At 47.8% G+C, this 19,149-nt stretch overlaps 1 protein-coding gene and 1 long non-coding RNA gene across 9 annotated transcripts in view; one reads left to right on the forward strand and one right to left on the reverse strand.

The window, feature by feature from the left end:
* VGLL4 (vestigial like family member 4) overlaps window positions 1-19,149 on the reverse strand; it is a 167,047-nt gene that overhangs the window by 8,821 nt on the left and 139,077 nt on the right. The window contains exon 1 of one of the 7 annotated variants that reach the window (XM_060631781.3): window positions 16,518-16,593. The exons of 4 other annotated variants lie outside the window; for them this stretch is intronic. In XM_060631781.3, the coding sequence (XP_060487764.1) occupies window positions 16,518-16,531 (14 nt within the window). In that variant the 5' untranslated portion in view covers window positions 16,532-16,593. Of the gene's footprint in view, window positions 1-3,393; window positions 3,746-6,337; window positions 6,357-16,517; window positions 16,594-19,149 lie in introns of those variants that run through there. 2 more of the 7 variants (XM_060631782.3, XM_060631780.3) reach the window with 2 other exon arrangements.
* On the forward strand, window positions 470-7,762 carry LOC144615681 (uncharacterized). 2 transcript variants are annotated; one of them, XR_014137278.1, is made up of 3 exons: window positions 470-1,293; window positions 3,845-4,138; window positions 7,557-7,762. It is a non-coding gene; the product is annotated as an uncharacterized LOC144615681 (long non-coding RNA). The 2 variants fall into 2 exon arrangements; XR_014137279.1 differs by having other exon boundaries at window positions 3,845-4,070.

Raw genomic sequence — 19,149 nt, forward strand, 5'->3', positions numbered from 1 at the left:
CTGAGGTCGGCCGTGTGGGGCCGTCCAAGCGAAGATGCCACCCCTCGGCTCAGCACCCTGCCCCTGAGCAGGGATGTGCTTGCAGAGCCCTTCCATAATAAACTCTGCTTGCTCGGAGCCTGGAGAACTTGCCTGCGTGCTCCAGGCCGGCTTGGTTTGACAAGGATCTGCCACTCGGCATAATCCAAAGTCACCAGATGCCTCCAACGTGGAGGATCATGTTCTAAGCCTCCAGCAGCATTAGCTCTCTGGATCTTCCCCACAGCACGAAGGAGGTGCCTCAACGACTTTCTTTCCACGTGACAGAACTGAGACTCAGGGCTGTGGTGCCACACTGGCTGAGAACTGGTGCCGTCTGCCCCGGCTCCGAGCGTGCAGCTCTACCATCCAGAACATACCGACCACAGCAGTCCACTTGAGGGAAGTCCCTCAACGGACACTCCCGAAGCCCTCAGCTGTGTGGAACACCACCCCCACCTGCAACCTGAGTGACCCAGTCCAAAGGCAGCATCCTATATTGCATCTGTTAGAGAATGCTACATACAGCGTGGGTGACTGGCAAGGCACAGCCGATAAAAGACCAGGAACACCATTGTGGGCTCAGCCCAGGTCCCTCCTCCCCTGTTTATTCCTGGGGTTCTCTCTGCCTTGGGTCTCAGCCCCCACAGTCCACCATGTTCTTTACTGCTAGGACAATCTTTTTTTTTTTTTTTTTTGTAACAAATGAGAAGTCTTTTAACTAGAAATGTGGTGGGTAATTTCAATGACTTTTCTTTAAGGGATGCAAATTATTCTCAGGGTCCACAGCCACCATCCGCCTCAGGGGGCAGCCTGTTTCACAGCAGAGAAGCTTGGGCTCGTGCACTGAGAAACTCAGAGAAATCAACAGTCACAGCCCGCCTCTCCGCCTGAATCAGATGAAAGGTAAGCTAGTATTTTATGCACCCAGGCATGCCTTCTCCCACTGCAGACTCACAGGCAGTTGTAGGAAATGAACACACGGCGATCCCATATACCCTTTGCCCTGCTTCCCCCAATGGTGACGTAGGATGGCACCACACCCAGGCTACCCACACTCAATCTGCCCGCCTGATGCAGGTGTCCGCTTTACTTGTTTTCATCCCAGCGTGAGCTCTGTATAACGCAGATCCGACCACATCATGCCCTTAGTTACAATTTTCAGCAGCTTGGCACCGCCTTCTCGCCGGAGTCCCAAAGGCCGACCACCTTCCCATCCTCACACCCCCAAGCGTTGTGCTCTGCAGTTCCGACAGTCTACTTGCCATTCTTCAGGTAAGATGTGCCAGTGCCACTTTCTGTGGCTAACGGTATATGTGTGTGGCCGCCCCCCCCCCCCCCCCCCACACACACAGCACTCACTGCTAACCATGCCTGCAGCTTTAGGAGCTGTGCTCTGGATACCCAAGGGCCCAAGCAAACCTTTAATAAAAAGCTCATCACACCAATATTAACAAAGTCTTCATCTGCGCCCCCGCCCCACCTTTCCGGGGGCTTCCAGAACCACACCAAGCCCTGCTCATCCTGTACCCTCACTGCCCGGCATGCTACCCAGCGTGGTAAGCCGTGGTGAGGACCGTGAGTGAACAAAAAGGAAGCCGTACACGGGTGACCGGGGAAGGAAAGGCAGGCCCCACGGCCACGGAACGAAGGATGGGCAGAATCGTGAAGGAGTGAGAGCAGAGGGGCCGCTTGCGAGTATGTTCACACCTTTCAGGTGGATTGTGTGCCAGGATCAGTACGCCATCAGGGGCTAGGTGGAAAGAGCAGGAAACGTGGCAAACTCCAGCCCCAAGCTTTAGTTCCACTCACCATCTCACAGGCAAGCCGCTCAGCCCAGTGCTACCATCTACCATGTGGTCACAGTACAATATGTCTCGGAGGGGTTTAAATAGGGACTGGACATAATACAGACCCAATAATCGTACTAGCACAGGGCAAGTGAGCAGTGAACGCGGAGGGACACATCAGCTGTAAGCCTAAGTAATTCACTGCGTAAGCCACAGCTTTTCATTTATGGGTGATTTTTCTCCCTCTTATCCTCTGGGTTGACTATATAGAATGACTTAAAAGCAGTTTGAGAATGAATTTTCAGCCTATTAAGGCAATCACAGGAGAATATGTTCTGGTCAAACAGTTCCATATATGCCACATATACCCCAACAATTTTCGAAGAATTACAAAAACCAAACAAAAACCAAACAAAACAAAAAAACCTTAATTTTGAAACCCGCCTGTCCACAATTCCATCTTCCTGTGATGATTCAGAAGACATTACAGGGCTTCCCAACGAACGCCTCCGGGGCTATGAGAGCAAACAGCCATAATCACACGGCATAGATGAGGCCGTTTCGCTGGACAGACTTCCAGCCAGTCGGACCCGAGATAAACTGGACTTTACCTAAATGGAAATTTATCACTAAACATGCAATTTATCAGACTAGGGAAAAACTACATTGTCACAATACTCCTCTTCAGTATCAGGTTTTCTTCTCAATCGGGATAAGACGTAATGCTTGATAAGGTGCGTGAACTGCTTCCCTGAGACTATCTTCTCCCTGCCCGCCAAAATGAGGTTCCTGGAGCCTACTGAACACACTCCAGAAACTCTGGACGGAATGATGAGCTTCCCAGTCCGAATCTGCCTCTGTCCAATTCAGACTCCAGTTTATCAAGCAACGTTGACTGAGCCCCTATCCTGTGAAGGCCACAGAAAGTAAGACACAGCCCTGCCTTTTCACAGGCTCATGACCCGGCTGCAGCAGAGAGGCCTGGGGAGGGGCCAGGCTCACACATGACAGCTACAGCCCCGGGGAAGCCAGCACGTGCCACATCACAGACAGGGGAGAATACGGGAAAGAGCCAAAGGATGAAGAGTAGCCTAGGCTGGTGGGAAGAAGCAGCCTGAAGCTCAGACCGTACATACCTGTGACCATCCAACGTCAGAGTCACCAGCACAGACCTACTACAGCACCGGTGATCCTCCGAATCTCATGCCCAAGTGGCACTTCAATACTGACAAGGCACAGTGAGGTGTATCAACCCAGCCGGGCCTCCGGACAGTCAACTGACGCGCAGGGATTAGTAAACCACGTTATAGGGGAAAGGGATGCCCCAAGGCAGTAGTGAATGGTCTAAAGGCATCTGGCTAACAGGGCAATGCCATACCCACAAAGTGTGCCCCGGAAACCCGCTCTGCACCCACACCGCCCTGGGGAGCAGGAGACAAGAACTCTGGGAAAGCTAACCAGAAAACTGATCAGCTGCAAACATGACACAGTGGGACATCACGGATCAGACAAGACACTGAAAACACAGAAAGAAAACGTCTGAAGTACCTGGCATTTAATTTTAGTAAAATTATATATTACTCACATTTCCAGCTCACTTTCCTGGTTCCCGGAGCTTAACGACAGACACTGTTTTCCATGTTTCCCCCTCCTCCAGTGAATCATACCCAAGGCTCCACTGCTTCCCAGAGCATCATGTGCTCTCACGGACAGCAGACAAACCGCACGCTTCCTGCCTGCCAGATCCAAGTCGCCCCCGTCGCAGTTAAAGACAAAGTTTGCTCAGGAAAAACCCACTACAGCCCCATCAGAGCCTAAAGGGCTCCCAGGTGCCTTGATGCCACGGCCGGGCTGCTGCCTCCGATGCACCCGGCCCCCTTCCTGAGAACCCACACTCATCCTGGGGCGGGATTGCCAGTGCCAACTGTTTCAGGAGAAAAAACGGAAAGGTGGGTGGGGGTGTGTGTCCGTGGGGGGGTGGGGAACAAGGGTAAAGAGGTGGTAAAAAAGAAGATGCATATTACACTTTCCTCCAGGACAAAGCGTTCCGGGGAACGGACACCACATGCTCCCTCTGCCCTCTCTGAGCTGAGAAATCAGAAGTGTCTACTGTGCTTGGGGAAAAGTAAGCTGGATTCCAAGCACTGAGACTGTGAAAGAATCACGTGAAAAAAGTGCACCGTGTCCATTTGTATTCTCATTAAAATGGGATTTTCCTGCCCTTAAACAGGAGCTTGGACCTGAAACCAAACCCTTGGGAAGGTACTACTTGATATTCTTGGGCCTTGACTGAATTCCATTAACTACTGACAGCCATTAAATAAACCAATGTGAGTCTGAATTCCTCCAGCAGGGGAAGGGATCTGTGTATAAGACATTGTAGGTGTTGCTTTCGAGGAAATATTCTGGGCCCCAAAGGCCCCCATGCTGCAGGTCTCTCGGCCCAGGTGGGTGTGGTGGGGCCCACTCAGACCCCAGGCCCAGGTCCCGGTGACACACCGACCATCCCTGAAGTGACAGAGTGCCCTGTGGGGTGGGGCACCAGAGCAGTCCTGGCGGGGGTGAAGTGAGGGTCTGTGGCAGCCTCCACTGGTGCACGAGGGCTTAGTGCAGACAGAGCACTAAGGACCCAGGAGCAGGGGTGAGGTGGGGGGAGAAGGAGCCCATGGGGTGAGGGTCGCAGCCAAGATGCAATCGTCTCCTCAGCATAGTGCTCCTCCTGCTCCCATTTCACTCCTCACAGGAATGGTCGCCCTCTGGGAACGAACAGGACAGTTCACAGTTCGTGAACAAACAAATGTTCACAGTCTAGCACAAACAATCAGCTCAGTAAAGCAGCTTTGGTTTTAAAAAAGCTTCACCAAGACAACATACTTAATGCCACTGAATGGAACACTAAAAATGGCTGGGGGTGGGCGGGTGGGGGAGCGGTGCCTGAGTGGCTCAGTCAGTTAAGCATCAGTCTCAGGTCATGATCTCATGGTTCCAGCCCTGCAATGGACTGTCAGCACAGAGCCCGCTTTGGATCCTCTGTCTCCCCTCTTTCTCTTTCCGCCCCTCCCCCACTTGTGTGCGGGTTCTCCCTCTCTCTCAAAAATAAATGTTTTTTAAAAATGGCTAGGGGCGCCTGGGTGGCTGTTGGTTAAGCATCCGACTTTGGCTCAGGTTCTTGTGGTTCATGAGTTCAAGCCCCACGTCGGGCTCTGGGCCGACAGCTCAGAACCTGAAGCCTGCTTTGAATTCTGTCTCCTTCTCTCTCTGTCCCTCCCCTGCTCAGGCTCGGTCTCTCTGGCTCTCAAAAATAAATAAACATTAAAAAAAAATTTTTTTTTAATGGCTAAAGGGGTGCCTGCCTGGCTCAATCAGAAGGGCATGTGACCTTTTTTTTTTTTTTTTTAACGAGAACTCAAGTGAGAAAGCAAGCATGAATGAGGGATGAGGGACAGGCAGGGACAGAAAGCCAGAGGAAGAGAGAGACGGAGAAAGAGGGAGAGGGAGGGAGAGGGAGAGAGAGGAGAAGAAGAGAGAGAGGGAGAGAGAGGGAGAGAGAGGGAGAGGAAGAGAGAGGGAGAGAGAGGGAGAGAGAGGGAGAGAGAGGAGAAGAAGAGAGAGAGGGAGAGAGAGGGAGAGAGAGGGAGAGGGAGAGAGAGGGAGAGGGAGAGAGAGGGAGAGGGAGAGAGAGGGAGAGGGAGAGAGAGGGAGAGGGAGAGAGAGGGAGAGGGAGAGAGAGGGAGAGGGAGAGAGAGGGAGAGGGAGAGAGAGGGAGAGGGAGAGAGAGGGAGAGGGAGAGAGAGGGAGAGGGAGAGAGAGGGAGAGGGAGAGAGAGGGAGAGGGAGAGAGAGGGAGAGGGAGAGAGAGGGAGAGAGAGAGAATATCTCAGGCAGGCTCCATGATCAGCACACAGCCTGATGTGGGGCTCAATCCCACAACCCTGAGATCATGATCTGAGACAAAATCAACAGTCGGATGCTCAACTGACTGAACCACCCAGGCGCCCTGAGCATGTGACTCTTGATCTCACAGTCATGAGTTCCAGCCCCACATTAGGTGTAGGGATTACTAAAAAAATAACACTACATTTTTTTAAAAAATGGCTAGAATGGTACACTGTATGGTAAATATGCTTTACCAGAATTAAAATTAATGATTTTCTCAAATTAAAGACAAAAAGCATCCCACAGCCACCACTTACTGGGTTCCCCCTGGGTTTGTGACGGTGTAGGTGGTGCCGTCTCACTCGTGCAGGAAAGAGGAGCAGGATGCTGGAGATGAACACTTAGCCAAGGACGGAGGGGGAGGCAGGGCATCAACCATCCTCCCCCTGGGTCGCTACAACAGCCCTTCACCACCTCCTGCTTGCTCCATGCTGCCGGGAGACCCTGTAGGCCTGGTCCTGTAGGCCTTGCTCTCCAGTCAGCCAGCTCCACGGGGCGCTCCAGAGGGCCCTGCACCCCTATGCTCTGCTGTCTCCCCAATGCCCTGCGCAAGGCTGAGCACACGGTGAATAAGTGAATTATTTAAGTACCTACATTACGTGCGTGTCAAGTGAACCGCATCTGTGGTAAATGAAAAGGGAATTAAGGAAATTTCAGGGGCAATTCCTAGCAGGAGAGACTTTCTTAAAGAGCAGAATTCAGGGAGCATTTAAATATGGAGAATAAGCAGTAGTGAAGATACCTTCCCCATTTTCTGCCGTCTCCCCCATTCTCCCCTAGGGCATCCAAACCTCACATACCCCCTCTTGCTTTCTCCTTGTGAGCAGGGTAACCCACAGCTTCCCGACATGCTTCCAGATGTGTCCCCAAGCATCCTGGTCAAGCCTGTCCCTCCTTAGTACCAACTACAGACAGGAAGCAGAGGGGGCGGTGACACTGCCAGGGCACTGCTGTACAGAGGGAAGGCAGAGACACCCTCCTGGGTGTAAACTGATGAGCTGCGTGTCACAGGCAAGAAAAGTTGGGAAATGTTGCCATTCACGGTGTCACAAAGACAGAGAACAATCTGGGACCTCTGCTTTGGTCACGAACATGTCCTGGCCAGCAGTGCAAAGCAGATGGAGACTGCCTTTGACTTGAACTCTAGGGAGAGACTGTGTTGCACACGACAACTATCATCCCTCAACATCACTTAACAATCAAGACAAAAGCCAGAGCCCTGCCACCCTCAGAGGTTCAAGGGAATCCAACCTGTGCCTGAAGGGCACTACAACTGGTGACTTACAGGGTTACCACATCTATCCACCCACGTAACTTTTCCCCCTATGACTCCCTGACAAAGGTAGCGTCCCCCACTGATAGCTCAGATTTCAGAAAACGATGACACAGAACCAAGCCACACGCTCCCCACTTGCTCTATCGCATGACATTTGTGACCTGCAGTCACAAATACAGTATCTTTATTATCGCGAACTATCACCTATTGAACGCTACATGCCAGGTCATATTCTAGACTGTAATGTGTTATTCAGTCTCTCACTACGCTACACAGTAAGTATCATCATGCCCATTTTATAGAGGAGTAAACAGGTTCAGAGAGGTCAAGTAGTTCATCTAAAGCTGCAAAACCAGAACCGTACAAGGATTCTAATTTCTATTTGACTGGTTCCAAAGCCTTTCCTTTTCATCGTTCCCTCTCAAGCGAGGGGGAGAGTGGTAGAGAAAACTACCAACACCTATGAACCTACCATCCAAGACTAACAGATGAAATTACATATTGTATTTGCTTCAGACCTTTTCTTTCCTCTTCTAGGAAACGCTGGCAGCCATCAGTACAGGAGAAGAGGGCAGACTCAGCTGAAACCCTTCCTCTGTGATTGCCCCCCAGGCTCGTTCCCCTCTTCAGCTCTGGATGCACCGCTGTCCTGTATTTGGGGAATCTTCCTATTCGTGCTTATGAACTCTCACCACATAGGAGTAGATCTGTAAACAGTATGTAGCACACTTTTTAAAAAATGTTTTATTTATTTATTTATTGAAAGAAAAGGAAAAGGAAAAGGAAAAGGAAAAGGAAAAGGAAAAGGAAAAGGAAAAGGAAAAGGAAAAGAAAAGAAAAGAGAAGAAAAAAAGAATCCCAAGCAGGCTCTGTGCCCGATGAGTGGCTCCAACTCACAAACAATGAGATCACGACCTGAGCTGAAATCAAGAGTCGAACACTCAACCGACTGAGCCCCCCGGGCGCCCCATTAGCACGTTTTAAATTTACATCATGGTATCAATCACACTGTACATACTGCTTTGCAGTCATGTTTTCCTCCCTCACGTGGCTTTGGGGCTCTCCCCACGTTCCGACCTAGAGATCTAGTAATTTACCTGCTGTGTGGTATTCCTTCATAGGAACACACCGTAATGTATTTATCCATTTCTCTACTGACAGGCATCTGGACCATCCCTGGTTTTCCCTCATTATAAATAACCCCATGGTGTTTCCATCTCTGCACATCTCTTTGTGCCTGGGTGCGGGGGTCTCTCAGGATCTCTCAGGCAGATATCTAAAGTACACTGCTGGGTTGCAGTGCTCACACAGATGTTGCCAAAACCCTTTACGATGTGGCCGTCCACTCTGTCTGTACCTGCCTCTGCCAGCTGGACATCACCGTCCCTACCAACGTGCATCCTCTGTGGCATCCAGCTTTGGCAGTCTGCGGATCTCTGTCATTCTCGCGGTGCGGAGTCAGTCCTCCTGGCTGTTTTAACTTGCATTTCTCTAGTTGCCAGCGCAGGTGAGCCTATTTTCATATACGTATTGGTCATTCTACCTCCTTGGCTTTTAATTTGTTACAGGTTGAATTGTGCTTCCCCCAAAAGATGCTCAAGTCCTAACCTCCAGGACCTGTAAATGTGATGTCACTTGGAAAGAGTCTTTGCAGATAATCTAGTTAAGATGAGGTCATGAGAGCAGGTCCTAATCCAACACGACTGGAGTCCTTATACACAGAGGGTAATTTGAACCAAGTGATAAACCCATAAGGGGGGGAAACAACGTGAAGATACACGGAGAATGCCATCTACAAGCCAAGGAACGCTGGAGGCCACCAGAAGCAAGGAGAGAGGCAAGAGCAGGTTCATAGTCACAGCTCTCAAGAAGGAACCAACCTTGCTGACACCTTGATCTTAGACTTTGTAGCCTCTGTCCAGAACTGTGAGACAACACGATTCTGCGGTTTAAGCCCCCTACTTCGTGGTGCTTTGTCAGGGCATTCCTAGGAAACAAATACAACTTCCACAGCCTTTCCCTGCCATTACTTTATGCTTCTTTAGATATTTCCACAGGCAGGGTTTCTTCTGCTTCATCTATGATACACACGCGCACGCACACACACACACACACACACACACACCACGAATGTTTTATAACTTCATTTTCAAATAGGTTCATAAGATCCACTGGACCTTGTCATGCAAGCCTGTCATTATGAGGCATATTTAATGAGCACCAAGAAATGACAGCACAAGCTGAGACTGTGTGTGTGAGGCCAGGCCTGCCAATAAGAAGCTGCCCCCTGACTTCACCTCCAAGAGCAATTGAGGAAGCCAGGAAAAGGCAACCCCATCTGCCCCCACAAACAAGGGAAGAAGCTCATCAGCCAAATTATAATCCAAAACCTTGTGGCTCAGTAACATTTTGGACAGATGAAGGCACGGACAACCCACCAGATCTTTCCATCATTCCTACAGCGATGGGCCCATCGATAACCAAACCCTCGAGCCCACCGGCCAGCTGTACACTGTCCCCCGCTTGCATTCATTGCTTGTGCCTGCCCTCTGGGTCATCCGCCGCTGTTCCCTTGGAGCATGGAGGGAACTGGCGTTCAGAGGTGGAACAGCTGGTAGGAGGTGGGGCAGGGACTCAGATGAGGCCAACCTTGCCTCTTCTGCTGAAACTGCCTACAAGGTTTTCAGAAATAGCACATTTCTCTAGTGCTGGTGGGTAGGGGAATCACAAGGAGCGGACAGTGTAAGAACAACTACATATCTAAGTGACATTTCTGAGATCATTGATGTGGACTCTCTCTGTATAAAGGAGTCAAGGGTTTCCAATCAAAGCCTTCTCAAAAAGGGGAGGCACTAAATCAGCAAATTATGCTGATTTAGTACATCTCCATATATTCTTGAGCCTTCGAGATTCCTCAGACATCCCTCTTGTTCCTCCAGCAGGTCAGCCCTAGTGAGCATTTTGTGAACTCCTGCCCTTCTTTCTGCAGGGGACTAGAAGGATCTCCGGGGGAAAGGGGGTCTCTCTTTTCCTCAAGCACAGTTACTATGCAGATCTGCACGAGGGACTCCAGGGCACCCAGGAAGCCTGACTGAGGTCACCTGGAGCCATGCAGTTGCACTTACCCATCACAGCCACTTAGGTAAAGCTTCTACATAAAACCGAAATGTAAGTCATAAGCGAGAAAACATTTTTTAACTATTTTAGTTAGAAACCTGTCTGAAACATCCTAGAACTCACTTCTTTCCTTTCCTGGAAGCCGTGTGCCGGTTTCCTCCTGGAGAAGTGTGCCTGCCACCGCGGGGAGCGCTTCTCTCTCCCTTCTCCTCGTGCTGGGCCAGGAAGCCACTAAGTGGGTTTGCTAGAACAATGTGTAAAGTAAGAGTACACAGGCCCTGAGTGAGTGCAGGATGTACCACGGCACCCCACCCGCCCCGTGCACGGCTCCAGCATGCAGACACCCGACCTGCTGCACAAAGGAAGAGCTTTCCAGACCTGTCACCCACGGGAGGCAAGACTCTCAGAGATGTTAGCGGGCAGGGCAGAGCCCTCACAGATAGCGGAGAGACTCTAGCCACATTTCCAAACAGCTCAACCCTATGTAAATAAGGTACTGGTTTTCTTTGACTGGAACTGTCTACACATGTTTTCCATCATTAGCTGAGATCAGAGGAAAAACTAACGTCTGAGAAAAGAGGTAAAAACCCCGAGAACATGACTTTAAAGCATCTCCTCCCTCCCCCCATGTTGGTCACAACTGCCACCAAGACAGTGGGCCTCCACCTGCGAGCCAGGGCCCCGGGGACTTAGCACTGCCGGGACCGGGATCCGTGTGCACTGCCTACCCCTGAACGGATCACATGTCCCACACGTGTACACTCAAGAGCTTTCAAGTGGATAGAGATGTAGCTGAGATAAATAAAATTTAAATTAATTTAAAATTCCTACTGCTACTAAATCAGTAGTAGCTTTGTCGTTATGTATTCTCTCAATGAAGGGTATTTTAAAAAATACACCCACTATCGTGTTTTTGGCATTAATGGGAGCCCTTGTACCAGAGACAGGATGGAAAACATTATGTCTTCTCTTCTGTAACTAAGCTGTAATGTCTGAGGCAGACCAAAGCCTAGAAAAGACCATCTACCTCCCTTCACAACAACAGAGGCATCAATATGGTGACGTTTTGCTCCACTGCCCTAATTTAGGGAATGCTTGCGACAGCTGGGACAAGGATAGGAGAAAGCGGGGGCAAAGGGATCTGCCCACCGAGACTGTCCGGTGCCAGCCCAGGCTTAACTGGGGTCAACCCAGATGCTCAGCTCTCCCTGCTGTGTCCCATCCCCCACCCCCACCCCTCAGTCTGATTCTAAACTCAACAGACAACACCTTACTTATACTAGAAAAGTAGAGTGTGGGACCCGCTGCTTTACACTCCCCTCCTCAGGGAGGAGGAGGGCGGAAGCACCCCACTTCTTAGCTGTCCACAGACCTGAGACCCAGAGAGAAGAAAGGTCCCTCCCGCACACAGCTGGAGTGAAGCAAACTAGGCAGAGTGACTTTCGTGCACGGTGCGCTGTTCCCAAGAGTCCGTCACCCGTATGCAGAACAGTGCCTGGCACACAGTAACGAACTTCTGGAGCAACCAACCAAAGGGCACATGAACTCTTAGGGAAAAACCAGCCCAAACTGGTCTGAACAAGTCAGAGGAGCTCATGAAGCTGGTGACAGGAGAGCCAACTCCAGCCACCGCAAACCCCATAGAAAAAAGTGGTCTGAAAACACCTTCCATCATCATTTCTGCTTCCGTTCTTCCAGGTTGGTACCAAGCCACCTTTCGTAATTCCATTCAACTTCTTCTGAAGGCTCACTCTTAGTTTTTACTCTGCATTTTGCAGCAAATCACTGGACTATATTATAAAGCTGTTTCACAAAAAGATTTGGGTGCATTGTCCTACCCAAAGGAAGAGAGCTTCATGGTAAGATGGCTGTAAACAAAGGAGAGAATGAGCAACCATGGCCTCCTGAAGATGGCCATACCACTCCTTTTTTTTAAGTTAAAGTGTAGTCGATGCACAATGTTACATTAGTTTCAGGTGGACAACAGTGATCCAATACTTCTATACATATGCTGTCCTCACCACAAGTGTAGCTACCATCTGTCCCCACGCAACCCTCTGACAGTACCACTGACTATATTCCCTATGTTGTGCCTTTCACCCCAGTGACTCATTCATTCCCTAACTGGAGGGTGGCTACTTCTTAAACACTTCCGGGGATGGGCACTTACTTTCTCTTCAGGCAATTCACTCAATGACTGAAGAGCTTCAATGAAAGATTCTTCCTCCTAATGAATGAAATCTGCTTTCCAGTTCAATTCTTGGGTCAAAGGTTTGAACCTTTGGAAAACCGTTGGAAAAATTCAATGGAGCCTCTTTCCTCTTCCAAGCCCTGGAAACTGCCATCAGCCCTGCCATGCCCAGATTTCTCTTCAGCAAAAAACTGCTGCAAATTGTACCGGACCCCTTACCATCTTGACACCCACCTCCACCTGCCTTACAAATTAACATTCATCTTTGAGTGTGGTGCCCAGAACTAAACCTAATACTCCAGATGTGATCTAACACAGGGCATGCAGGAAAAGAGCATCCCTTTCAATGTATGGTAGCCTATTTCTGAACCAAACATCAGCACATGAGGTCTAATAAAAACTAAGGTTAACAGAACGCTCGAAATCAGGATTATTTCAACAGCCTCAGTCACCTGGAACTACATTTTTAACGGCATTACCCAAGATGCCAACAGTCACTCCAGGACCCGTGTCACATAGGAGGTGTGTGGTCATCTGAATTCCTCCCACTATTTTTTTCCCTTTAAATTCAGCTATATTTGTGACCGAACCTTAAACCATGCTTAACCGGCAAGAATTACAAATGGGTTACTCCACATTCACATCACATGTGCTGCACATCGGAGACAGACTGGCCAATGCCCTTGCCGCACCATAGGCTTTGTCACTACTCCCTCTTCCCTATGCACACCCGCAGGCCGCCTTCCTGCACTCGACGCCGGTGGCCACCAGCTCCCAGTGATCTCGTGACTTCTTGATATTAGAGGATAACCTCTAATTTGGTGCATTTATTCAACACTAAACAAAAATTAGAAAGCCAATTTTTCTCTCGAAACCACCCACCTACCTTGACTGACTGACATCAGAAACTTTGTGGGCAAAATTACTGAGTTAAATTACTATATGTAACTGTACTAAAAAGTTTGAAAATTTAAGTATTGTATATATAAACTGATTAAATATTCATCTAATAAAATATAATGAGGGCTCTACCCAATATTCTTTAAAATAGTAATAAAGAACCTCAAAGACCTTCTGAGAGCAAATTATGGAGTACATTAATGCTAGGCATTTAGTCCATTAATTCCCTCTGGGCATTCAGGCAGTCCGGTCGGAACCCCATCTTTCAAAAGACTAGAGAAAAAATTGGCCTTTTTTTTTTTTAAACATTACAAGATAGGAACGAGATATGAATTAAAGATTGTTTTGAGGACCCTCATATGCTTGGAAAGGCTATTATATACTAACAATTGATAGGGAAACTACTCATCAATCTCTATTCTTAAAGCAAAGTTCCCAAGGGATCTGAAAAAAACAACAGAGATGGCCTATCTCATTTTTGTATGAGTTATAAAGTTGCATTTATTTTTTTTAAAGTTTTATTTATTTATTTTGAGAGAGAGAACGAGTGGGGAAGGGGCGGAGAAAGAGGCAGGAGAGAGATCCCAAGCAGGCTCTGAGTTGTCAGCACAGAGCCTGATGTGGGACTCAAATTCACAAACCATGAGATCATGATCTGAACTCGAAGCAAGAGTCAGATGCTTAACCAACTGAGCCATGAGGCATCCCTAAAGTTGCAATGCTTTACAAATATTCTCATTTGCAAACTTCATAAAATTCAGAACTATCTCTAAGTGTCTGCTTAGCTTTGTTTTACGTGACTAACGTCTAAGAGCCATCCCCTGGGCTATTAAAAATCATGTCCGTATCCAAAACCTGAAACCCGGAAAAGAAATGGGGAAAGGAACCTCAGGGAACTTGATGATTCTGTTCAACACTGAGATGGCATTTTCCCCAAAATCTTGAGTTGATGATTCCAGACCCTTTGGAGAACCTCTAGAGTCCGTCCCCCAATACCCCAGTGACACACCCCTCTCCTTTTCTTGAGGAGTTCAAAACCAAACGGTAATGGTTAATCCTACCTGCCCTTTAAATTAAAATCACCACCCCCAGAGTCCTCACACTGTGATTCTCTATTATTAGGCACCAAATATCAAATCCTCGGGGGCTGGTCTTCTGCTGTCTTCCAAACCACTTACCTCCTCCTTACACACCACTCATCTCAATGGAGTATGGAACACATGATAGATTCATTATTCTCTATTCAAGTGAACTGAAGATATATATATATATATATATAGATATATATATAGATAGATATATATATAGATATAGATATAGATATAGATATAGATATAGATATATTTTTTTTTTTTTTTACTGTGGTAAAATACACAAAAAATTTGCCATTTTAGTCATTTTTAAGGACACCATTGAGTGGCCTTAAATATTCACACTGCTGTGCAGCCATCACCACCATCTCCAGAATGTTCATCTTCCCAAAATGAAACTCTGTCCCCATGAAACACGAACTCCCCATTCTCCCCTCCCCCTTCACCTGACAGCCACCCTCCTCGCATAAACGGAATTGCGTACGATTTCATCTTTTGTGACTGGTACACTTCACTTGGCAGAAGGTCTTCAAGGTTCATCCACGTTACAGCGTGTATCAGAGTTGTGTTCCCTTTTCAAGGCTGAATAAACACTCCATTGTGTGCACACATATTTTGTGTATCTATTCATCCAGTGATGGACGTTTGGGTTGTTCGCCCCCTTCTTGGGGGTGAATAATGTGAATAATGGTGCTATGAACAAAGATGTGCAAAAACTGGTTTGAGTCCCTGCTTTCACTTCCTTGGGGCACATGCCAGTAAGCAGACTTGCTGGATCATATGGTTATTCTATGTGAAACTGTTTGCCCTTACAAGCCTTGACAAATCATCTACATGTCTGTCCCTCTCTACTAGAGAAAAATAAAAGGTTTCCAAAACGATGGGTCTTGGCTCACAACAACAACAAAAACGCAAGTCTTGGTAAACACAGCCCAAGTGGCCCATGAGAGAAATACTCATGAATAATGTAAATATTTGACATAAAAATTAAATAAACAAAGAACATCCATCACCCAGCTCACCAAAGTCAGCAAACTCAGGGACACACACGCACCACAGTCAATGATGCTGTAATCACCAGTGAGCATTCTGGGAGACTCACAAGCTACATACTTGTGGTTCTCATTTCTCACTGTGGGCCTTTAAAAATTAGTTCAGGTCATCCAAGGATGGCTAATGTTAATAATAGTAATAACTACCACTTGTATAACATTAGCATACAGTTTTACACAGTGTTTTGCACATATATTATCGTTAACAAATCTTCTTCAGTCTGCAATTCCTCGGCAACTGCCCTGAAAATGTGTTTCTCAAACGATGAAATGAAAACCCCGCTGTGTCTACCTGTGTGGGCAGGTGGGAGCACCTGGAAGCCCAGCTCTCAGGTGGTCAGTTCAGAGCAAGGAGGCGAGAAGAGGGTAGGGGGGTAGGAGGCCGCTCTGTGGAGTTATTTGACGGGTTACTGAGAGATGAAACCAAAGTGCTCACTTTCTATTAAATGTGAAGGATCTCTCGGTCACTAATTGACCCTGCATCTAGAACAACTTACAGACAGGGGACACAAGGAGAATTTCCACGGAGGGAAGTGGTCAAATAGCTGAGGTCAAAACCTCCAGACTGCAATTGTGGCCAAGGGCTTTTATTTCCCTTGTAATTTTCTTTAAGAATAAATGTTAAACCTAAAACATACCCCCTTTTGGAGGCCAGCCTGGCAGCTGAAGGGAATAGGAAGAAAAAGCACCCTGTACTCCATGAATCAGCAGCCACTCAAACTATGCACCATTGTCTGGAGGCAGTCACATGATAGCCCGGCCTGGCAATAACACGTCAGCCATCACCTGGAACCTGGTTACTTCCAATCCATTAAGGCAACAATTACTAGTGTGCATTAACCCTTACAGCTCACACGAGTCACCGGTGGCCAGCCCAGCAGCCCCATTAACAGCCCTCTCTCTCCTGCCAGGTCCTCTCAGAAGCAGCACCGGGGACTCGGCTCTGATTGGGACGAGGTGCCATCTGGTGAGGGGAGAGGGCTGAGCAGGAAAATCACTGCTGTCCCTTCTGAGCACAGTCAACTCTACCTCTCCCAGGACTCGCTGCCTCATAGTTTAAATTAATTACAGCTGAAAATATAGGGTTGCCATCTGGTTTGAAAAAGCAAGGATAAGGGAATAAAATGAAAGGGTTTTTGGTACTAACCTCACTTTAATCATTGCCAAAGAGCATGAAGACAGCCCCGCGTCCTCCCACAAGAAAGCCTTGGGCCTCACAAACTTGGCAAGCAGGCCCAGGCACAAAAGTGGGTAGGCAGATCGCCTGTCAGAATAAGAGTCCCCGTCTAGGAGGAGAGTTGCAAGGTAAGGGGCCTGCCTGCCCCCACACTGCAAGGAAAAGTTTCCTGTGGGTCCTGGGATAGGTTAGTAACTCCTGGGAGGGTTTATTTACAGAGGGGGTCTTGCCAAAACGTTACATGCATCGTTACAGTTCCATTTCGTGCGCAAATAGATGTGCTGTCAGAATTATAGCATGCGATTTCCTCTTTCTTTGTTTCTCCATCTTCCATAGCATAAGGCTTTTATAAAACTCTAAATAAGGCTAAACAAAACACAGGAGAGGAAGGTTGCTGGAGAAGGGAGCCAGCCCTGACGGCACCATGCATGCACCTCCATGGCACCCCTTGCATCTGGGCCTTCAGTGAAGGAATGTCAGAAATCCCCATTTTTCTTGTGCTGCAGCCACAACTCACTTGTGTTTCATAGGACGCAACTTCCTTCTGCTTTCCTCCCACCAGGAGAATCCTGGATCAGAGGCTCTTTTCTGTTAGGACTCGGGCTGCAGAGAAACTCTGACTGTGGGCAGGGGGAAGGCAAAGGTACCCCAGCAGTACTTGCTTTTCTCTTCACGGGCATTCAGTGGGTGCAAAAAACTACCATGTCTGCAGCCGTCTCCATCAACAGTACCCTAGCATCAAGGGGCCCACCAACAAGGGCATCAAGCCAGATTTTCAACCCACTTTGAATCATCTCCTGCCCACCATCTGAGTTCGTTTCGACCCAGGTGAGTTTTGCAAACAAAACCTGGAGGTACCAGAGTCCGGCTGCTTTCAGAAAGTAATCCCCACTGAGGCACAACGGTGTTTATTGGAACAAACTCTAATTAATAGCTTACAGTCTTTCATAAACCAGAGATCAGGATGCTAACAGAGAAAGGAAAAGCGGATTATGAAGACTGGCATTTCTGTTCTGGGTAAACACACATCTTCAACTCAAAAATGATTCGAAAGTTGTCTTCCAAATCCTGCCCTGACAGAATCATTGTCTATAGCAACAGTGTCCATAACATTCAAAATCTCAGGAGTGTAACTTTCGAGTAAATGGTACATCTGTCAAACCACAGGAAACATCTGGTAAAATGGTTAAATAAAAACAGAATTTAAACTTCTGATTTCAGAGCTTACTTATGGTACCCAACAAGAGGCTATTAAAACAAATACCGAAAGCACTCTGGCCATTCACAGTGCTGAATGGCGGTGAAAAATGTCCTTGAGGGGCAAGGGAGGGAGAAAGCAGACAAGTCAGGAAAAGGCAGGCGGTGCCCCTGCCCTCACACCACCACCCTCACACCACCACCCGGCACTTCTTCAGGCACAGCTAGGTCCCCTCCCCTAGCCAGGGCTGACTCCTGCCCTGCACACCCACATCCCCCATGCCACCCACAAAGTAGGCACTTGGGAAATGCTGGGTAAAATGAACTAATGAAGTAATAACACAAACGACATGCTTCTCTCCAGTTCACAGCTAACATGTATTTAGCAGACACAATGATCCTACCATCAAAACAGCACAGATATATGTGTTACAAGATATTAACCAACACACTGCAGTCCCTTCCAGAACACTCTAGAAGCCTTTTCCATTAAAGAAAAGATTGATTCAACCACTTCCAAATTCTAAACATCTCTATTTCAAAAACACATTAATGTTGAAAAGCAAACGACAAATTAGGAAATTATTTTCCTAACACATCTGATGAAGGATCCTTTACGTGAAAAGTGCTAACACATTAAGAGAAAGAAGATGAATGCCCTAATGGAAAAAAAAAAGGACAAAGATACAGTCACAAAAGAAATCCAAATGGCCAATAAGTATATGAAAAGATCATTCAAGTTCCCTAACAGCAGAGAGGGGAAAAAAAGGGCAAATTACCACAATGATTCCCCTATGAATCTTGCAAAAATTAAATACATGGTAACAGTCACCTGTGTGATGATGCAGGGAGACAGGGCATGCACACAGTGACTAGTGGGAATGTGTATCAGTGAACCTGGTAGAGACCAAGCTGGCAAAATAAATGAGCCAAAGTAGAAATGGGTGCCCTCTGACCCTGAAATTCCATCTCAAGAAAAATGGGAAATATGGCATATGAACAAGGATGTATATACACACATCATCCCACAAGTTTCACAAATAACAGTAAAACACTGTAAACAACCCAAGGATCTGCATTTGCTAACAAGTTCTTTGGGTTATAAGCAACATAAAACAAGGCTAGCTAGTTGAAGGGGAATTTACTGGAAGGATACTGTGCTACATTTCTTGGAAATGAAAGAAGAGTTAAACAACCAATCCTGGAAAAGGAAAAAAAGGAGGCAGTCCCAGGACCTCGGCAATAGGAGGGGGAAGGAGCATGGAGCTCCTGTGAGCCACGGCAGCTGCTGCCTGGAGCTCAGCACCGGGCATGACGCTTGGCTGGGAGGCACCACTGCCAACAGTTCCAGGTCTTACCGCTCAGTCACCAGGGTAACGCCACAGTCACCTTTCCAGGTCCTACA

This window comes from Panthera onca, chromosome A2 (genome assembly GCF_046562875.1).
Source record: "Panthera onca isolate mPanOnc1 chromosome A2, mPanOnc1 haplotype 2, whole genome shotgun sequence".
NCBI classification, from domain to species: Eukaryota; Metazoa; Chordata; class Mammalia; order Carnivora; family Felidae; genus Panthera; species Panthera onca.